At 51.5% G+C, this 7,500-nt stretch overlaps 1 protein-coding gene across 1 annotated transcript in view; it reads left to right on the top strand.

Annotated features, from left to right (window-relative positions):
• Positions 1 to 7,500, top strand: part of frmd3 (FERM domain containing 3) — a gene marked incomplete at both ends in the record, with an annotated part of 53,927 nt that overhangs the window by 14,383 nt on the left and 32,044 nt on the right. The window contains 3 exon segments of the mRNA XM_080532954.1: positions 4,746 to 4,843; positions 6,228 to 6,351; positions 7,490 to 7,500. The exon segment at positions 7,490 to 7,500 is cut by the window's right edge and continues 77 nt beyond it. Of these exon segments, the coding sequence (XP_080389080.1) occupies positions 4,746 to 4,843; positions 6,228 to 6,351; positions 7,490 to 7,500 (233 nt within the window).

Here is a 7,500-nt window from a genome sequence, read left to right as displayed (position 1 = left end):
CTACTCTCATTAAGGATTGTGGACTTTTGAGTAGATTGCCGAATCCCCCTCCCAGATGTAAAAATAACCCTTAATAAAACTTCCACATTACATTTGAATTTGAACTTTGTTGTTTTGTTATCAAACATGGTGGCATGAAAACCCCACTCCCTTCAGCCTGCTACAGGGCCCAAAATGTGCCAAGAAAACATTCCCTACACCATCTCCTCCTCCTCCTCCACCACCAGCTTGGACTGTTGACAAGGCAGGTTGGGTCCATGGATTCATGCTGTTGGTTGCCAGATTCTGACCCTACCATCTGTGTGCCTCAGGAGAAATGGAGATTCGTCAGGCCAGGCTACGCTTCTCCAGTCTTCAACTGTACAGCTTTGGTGAGCCTGTGTCCACTGCAGCCTCAGCTAGCTTTCAGTTATTGGCCGACAGAAGTGGAACCCGACGTGCTTCCCTTTCTGCTGTTGTAGCCCGTCCGCCTCGAGGTTCGATGGGTCGTGCGTTCTGAGAAGCTTTTCTGCTCACCACAACTGTACAGAGTGGTTATCTGAGTTACCGGAGCCTTTCTGTCAGCTCGAGGCAGTCTCTCTCACCCATCCTTCCTGTCTAAATCTTCACTGTAACTGTCAATAAAAATGAAAAATATGAGTGGGACTGCTCCACTCAGAAAAAAAAAGAAAAAAGAAAATGACCGTGGCAAAATAATGACGAAAAACATAATCCCCATTCTGATGTTTTTTTTGGTTTGTATATATCATATTTTTTATTCCAGTATAGAACATGTCATGTACATTGAAAAAAGCATGAATATTTTCTGTTTTTCTCCCTCCCCTCCACCCACCCCTCCCTCCCCTCCACCCACCCCTCCCTCCACCCACCCCTCCCTCCCCTCCACCCACCCCTCCCTCCCCTCCACCCCTCCCTCCCCTCCACCCACCCCTCCCTCCACCCACCCCTCCCTCCCCTCCACCCCTCCCTCCCCTCCACCCACCCCTCCCTCCCTCCCTCCCCTCCACCCCTCCCTCCCTCCCCTCCACCCCTCCCTCCCTCCCCTCCACCCACCACACCTATACGTTTTTGTGATAAACGTGGATTTTTATATTCGTTTTGGGGGGTTCGTCCAGACGCAAACAAATGTATTATTATTATTTATTTATTTTTTCCTGCCAGAGAAACAAGTTTTTGCCCCCTGAAAACGATTTTTTTTTAAAAACGCCTGCCAGAGTGACGATTTTTTAAAACGCTGTATATTCGCTGGATATTTTTGACGTGTGGACGAGATAGATAAATAGAGGTTTTTTTATTCGTCACGTCATCATGTAGTAAGTAATTTTTTCTGAGTGGGGTAGTCCCACTCGTATTTTTCATCTTTATTGACAGTTACAGTGAAGATTTAGACAGGAAGGATGGGTGAGAGAGAGAGGAGGGATGACATGCAGGATATGTCCCCGGCCGGAATCGAACCGGGGACTCTACGGTTAAATGGTCAGCGCTTAACCCGCTACGCCACCTAAGCGCCCCAAGGGCGTAGATTTCTATGATCATGCGCACTGCAGCTGTTTGCTGTTCCCTCCAACGTCATATCCTGGCACCAGTAACTACTTTGTTTACAACAGGCAACGGTGGTCGAGGCTACACAAGCGAGGAAAATGGATGTGTACAAAGTGCTTCTAGTTCTTTCACTGTCAACTGGACTTGTAACCTGTTTACAGATAAATGCACAGTTAATGATCGAGAACATTGAGAGACAGAGGCGTCTGATTGGCCACCAATGGGGTTAAAATTATATCGCCGACTACGGGTGTGGAATGCTCAATGACAGCGTTTATATTGCGTTTAAACATGCTGGTGTGATGTGCCCCGCGGTGGTGTAGCGGTCTAAGCACTGGCCACTAGTGCAAGTTGCCCACCGGGGACTGGGATCGTATCCCAGCTCGCCAGATCCGGATATGGCTGGGGCACACACGGGGAGCGACATATTGGGCGGCCGCTCCCGAGGGCGGTATAGGAGTAGTTCCGGACAAGGATCCGTCGCGCAACACCGCCCCCGTCTGGTGCTGGAGTAACGGTACTGGGCTCGAGGAGCCAGTCAGCTAGTCTGCCTGGCGCCCTCCTCTGGGACTGCCGGCCACGGGGTCGTGTGGCGGATCCTACGCAATAGGCAGGGGATAATTGGATGCTAGGTTGGGTTCAATTGGCTACCAAATTGGGTGAAAAAAGGGGATAAAATCTGAAAAACGAATAAAAAACAACATGCTGGTGTGGACGGTAATATTTGTATATACAAAAAACGTTTATCAAAAAAAACGTATTAGTGTGGACATAGCCTGAGTGTTTCCATGTGTGTGTCAGTAGTACTGTGTGTGTGTGCGTCTCTGTGTGTGTGTGTGTATGTACGCGTGTGTGTAGCTGTTTGGCCAGCCTCTATAATAAACCCATTCAGACAATTCAGACGCAGCGGGCTCTTCACTTCTATTCAATCTGTCGTTCTTTTCTTCTTCTCTCTGGCCTTGCTTAAGTCGCTGTGTGTGTGTGTGTGTGTGTGTGTGTGTGTGTGTGCGCGTGTGTGCGTGCATTAGCTAAGGGCATGTTTGTACAAGTTCAGTCAGCTCTTTGAGTGTGTGAAGTGTTTGTGTGTGTGTGTGTGTGTATGTGTTTTTGTGTCGCTCGACTCTCGTCTCCTTCTGGAACTTTCTCTCCCGGCGAGATGCCACTCTGGGGTTTCCATGGTAACAGAAGTGTCTGGTTTCAACAACTCAGTTGTCGCGGTAACCGGAGACCCATCAGCGCGGCGCACACACACACACACACACACACACACACACACACACACACACTTAGCCCCTCGCGGAAGCCGTCGCCATTGTAACTGGTCCTCTGTGGTGGAGGTCTCCATGGTAACTCGTATCCTGTACTGGGGTGATCCCCATGGCAACCGGCATGGGAGCGAGTGGTGTGATGAATGGTGGAGGGTACGGCTCGTCTCTCTCTCTCTCTCTCTCTCTCTCTCTCTCTCTCTCTCTCTCTCTCTCTCTCTCTTTCTCTGTCTGTCACTCTCTCTCTCTCTCTGTCTGTCTCTCTCTCTCTGTCTCTCTCTCTCTCTCTCTGTCTCTCTCTCTGTCTCTCTCTCTGTCTCTTTCTGTCTCTGTCTCTGTCTCTCTCTCTCTGTGTCTCTCTCTCTCTGTCTCTGTCTCTCTCTCTCTGTCTCTGTCTCTGTCTCTCTCTCTCTCTCTCTCTCTCTCTCTCTCTCTCAGGAAAATGTTTGCGGGGGCGGCCATCTTGCGTGTGTGAGATTGACCCCTGGGGGGTAATTACATCAATGTCGCTAAAGGACAATCCAGGCTTATTTTGATAAGACTGGAGACTGGATTTTCCTTTAAAGCGACGTCGATGGAATACCCCCCCTTAACCCTTCACTCCACTGCACCACATTCCACATGACGGCCCCCCCTGGAGTCTGGTTCCTCTCAAGGTTTCTTCCTTCCTGGGTTGTATTTGTTGTTTATATTGTATAGCATTGTTCTCGTAGCGAAGCACTTTGCCACATTTGTCTGCGTAAAAAAACGTGCGACACAAATAAACCTGATTGATTGTGTCGATGGGTTTATGACCCTGGGGGGGGGGGGGGGGGGGGTATTCCATCAACGTCGCTAAAGGAAAATCCAGGCTTATTTTCATGTCTTATCAAAATCTAAATAAGCCTGGGTTTTTCCTTTAGCGGCGTTGATGGAATACCCCCCAGGGGTAACTCTCCCTGTCACACGGCCATGTTTATGAGGGTAAACAGACAATAGACAGACAACACACTCGTCCTCACTTATTCTACTTACTCAGGATGAGTCGATGTAAAGCTGATTCCCTGGCTTCAGACAAACCTGCTTGTTTGTTCGACCCGTTTGCCGTCGGGGGAAACGGTCCCGAAGCCTTGGGGCTAAAACCCAGAGGCTGACAAACAGCTATGTCCCCCCAAGCAATCAGGCAACCCCCGGTGAAATACACTGGAAGGGTTCAAGGGACTGCCACCCCCTCAGCCAACCACACACACACTGCAGATATCAACATATAGCAGTAGTATGGCAGCTGCACACTACTGTAGTACTTGTGTACCGTTGGACTGATTCACTGTTGTGTTGTATTGTGTTGTATTGTGTTGTATTGTGCTGTATTGTATTGTGTTGTATCGCATTTTGTGTCACAGCATTTCTGCACTATTGGGGCCGCTGTGAAATTACCACTTTACCAAAAGGCCACTTTATTTCCACTTTACTTCCTTTCCTCGTTGTGGGATTACTTTTTTTGCCCACTTATGTTGCTTTATTTTTATTGTATTATTATTACTGTGCTATTGTTGTTTTTTCAATATCTGTATATCTGAATGCTGCATTGTCAATGTTGAGGAACCAAAGCCAAGAACTTCTTCTGCTTTTGTTTTGTTTTTGTTTTACTTTTGTGTCCTTGGGAGAGTAGTATGTAATAAAAGTGATTCTGATTTCTGAATTGTAAATGGCTTTGGTGGATGAAAGAGGCTGCTAAATGACCAACATGGAAACACCAGACCAGAGAGAAGACAGCCGTGGCTGTGCCAGCTGTGACGCAGCTGTCTGTGCAGATGGCAGCCTGTACGTTGGGTAAACGTGGGTCTCTATACAGATGACAAACCGTCCTCCGATTTCTGCCTCCGCCAGCCTCCCCAGATACTGTAGCTGTTGTTCTAACCTCTGTGTGTGTGTGTGTGTGTGTGTGTGTGTGTGTAGGTACCTGCTCTACCTCCAGCTGAAGAGGGACGTGTACCACGGTCGTCTCCTCTGCCCCTTTGCCGACGCTGCGTACCTGGGGGCGTGTATCATACAGGGTAAGCCCCGCCCCCTCCTTCCTGGCCCCGCCCCTCCTCCCTGTCCCCGCTCACTCGTTAGTAATGAGCACTCATGCACATCCAGCCCTGCTCAGACGATCCCAGAGCAACCAAGCTGAACACCCAGGCCTGCTCAGACGATCCCAGAGCTCCTCTGTGTATTAGCCCTACTTACTTCGAGTTAATGCAACCGGACACACAGCAGACCTCATCATACGCTCCCAGAGCAACAGATCTGAAGGCTGGCGGAGGTAGAAATCGGAGGACGGACTCATTGTAAGGCGTGGGACAGAAATGAGGAATGGAATATGAAACCCACCCACACCAGCCTCCCCTGGTCCCAGGACATTCTGTGTTAGCGTCCAAGTCAGAGCCGGTTCCGTTTGAAGTGGGTCCAACAGGGATTTTAACAGGGCTTATCCCTCTGTCTGATCAACCAATCCTGCCTTGACCAGCACTTAACCCTGGCTCTGATTGGCTGAGCCCTGTAGAGAAGAGAGCTTTGATTGGCTGAGCCCCTGTAGAGAGGAGAGCTTTGATTGGCTGAGCGCTGAAGGGAGGAGGGCCTTGATTGGCTGAGCCCTATAGAGGGGAGAGTCTTGATTGGCTGAGCCCCGGAGAGAGGAGAGCCTTGATTGGCTGAGCCCTAGAGAGGGGAGAGTCTGATTGGCTGAGCCCCGGAGAGAGGAGAGCCTTGATTGGCTGATCTAGCGACACTGCGGTGCCCCCTGCTGGTGGTCATCTGTCAGTGTGATTAATGAGGACAGGTCCCTCTCCCACCTTAGGCTGTTCATTACAGTGCAGCAGGATTATTGTCGAATTAATCAAATGTTCCCTCTCCCTCCCCCTCTCCTTCCCCTCCTCCTTCTCCCCATCCTCCCTCTCCTCTCCTGTCCCTCCCTCTCCTCTCCTGTCCCTCCCCCTCCTCCCCTCTCCTCCCACTCTCCTTCCTCTCTTCTCCTCCCTCTCCTACCTCTCTTCTCCTCCCTCTCCTCTCCTGTCCCTCCCCCTCCTCCCACTCTCCTTCCTCTCTTCTCCTCCCTCTCCTACCTCTCTTCTCCTCTCTCTCCTCTCCTTCCCCTCCCTCTCCTCTCCTTCCCCTCCCTCTCCTCTCCTATCCCTCCCTCTCCTTCCACTCCTCTCCTTCCCTCCCCCTCCTTCCCCTCCTCCTTCTCCCCATCCTCTCCTCTCCTCCCCTCCTCCCCCTCTCCTTCCTCTCCTGTCCCTTCCTCCCCTCCCTCTCCTTCCCCCCCCCCCTTCCCCCTCCTCCCCTTCCCTCTCCTCTCCTCCCCTCCCTCTCCTTCCTCCCCCCCCTTCCCCCTCCTCCCCTTCCCTCTCCTCTCCTCCCCTCCCTCCCCTCCCTCTCCTTCCTTCCCCCTCCCAGCTGAACTCGGGGACTACGACCCAGATGAGCACCCGTCAGACTACATCCGAGACTTCAAGCTGTTCCCCAAACAGTCTCTCAAACTGGAGAGGAAGATCATTGAGATACACAAGAACGAGCTGAGGTAAGGCGGGATAGGGGGAGAGTATGGCTAAGGTAATGGGGGATAGGGCGAGAGAACGGCTGAGGTAAGGCGGGATAGGGGGAGAGTATGGCTAAGGTAATGGGGGATAGGGCGAGAGAACGGCTGAGGTAAGGCGGGATAGGGGGAGAGAACGAGCTGAGGCAAGGTGGCATAGGGGGAGAGAACGGTTGAGGGAAGGCGGGATAAGGGGAGAGAACGGCTGAGGTAAGGGAGGATAGGGGGAGAGAACGAGCTGTGGTAAGGGGGGATAGGGGGAGAGAACGGCTGAGGTAAGGGGGGATAGGGGGAGAGAACGGCTGAGGTAAGGTGGGATAGGGGGAGAGAACGAGCTGAGGTAAGGTGGGATAGGGGGAGAGAACGAGCTGAGGCAAGGTGGCATAGGGGGAGAGAACGGTTGAGGGAAGGCGGGATAAGGGGAGAGAACGGCTGAGGTAAGGGAGGATAGGGGGAGAGAACGAGCTGTGGTAAGGGGGGATAGGGGGAGAGAACGGCTGAGGTAAGGGGGGATAGGGGGAGAGAACGGCTGAGGTAAGGTGGGATAGGGGGAGAGAACGAGCTGAGGTAAGGTGGGATAGGGGGAGAGAACGAGCTGAGGCAAGGCGGGATAGGGGGAGAGAACGAGCTGAGGCAAGGCGGGATCCGCTTGTTAAGTCTGACGTCAAAAGTGACGTTTAACTATTTCCGGGTCTAAACCAGAAATTCTCCGCACCAGAGTACCAGTGTGCTACAGCGGTAGAATGACAGTTTAATCGTTTTTTAGACTCGGATCTATTCATTCAACAAGGGACACAGCACTTTCCCGTTTTCTCCTGTCAGGGTATTTGAGCCTCGGAAAAGCGCTATATAAATATAATTAATTATTATTATTATTTCTCCATTTCGAAGACAGCGCCTCAGCCAACGTTGGGACCCGGAAATACGTCACGACTTAACAAGCGGATAGGGGGAGAGAACGGCTGAGGTAAGGTGGGATAGGGGGAGAGAACGAGCTGAGGCAAGGCGGGATAGGGGGAGAGAACGGCTGAGGTAAGGCGGGATAGGGGGAGAGAACAGCCTACAATGTCGCTTAGCAGCAGTGAGTAAATAAGACAATAACCACAGTCCTCCTCTCCTACAGGGGGCAGTGTT

This window comes from Nansenia antarctica (assembly GCF_963989245.1).
Source record: "Nansenia antarctica genome assembly, chromosome: 5".
Classification (NCBI taxonomy): domain Eukaryota; kingdom Metazoa; phylum Chordata; class Actinopteri; order Argentiniformes; family Microstomatidae; genus Nansenia; species Nansenia antarctica.
The sequence above is the reverse complement of the archived record's forward strand: the minus strand, read 5'-3'. Positions and strand labels throughout refer to the sequence as shown.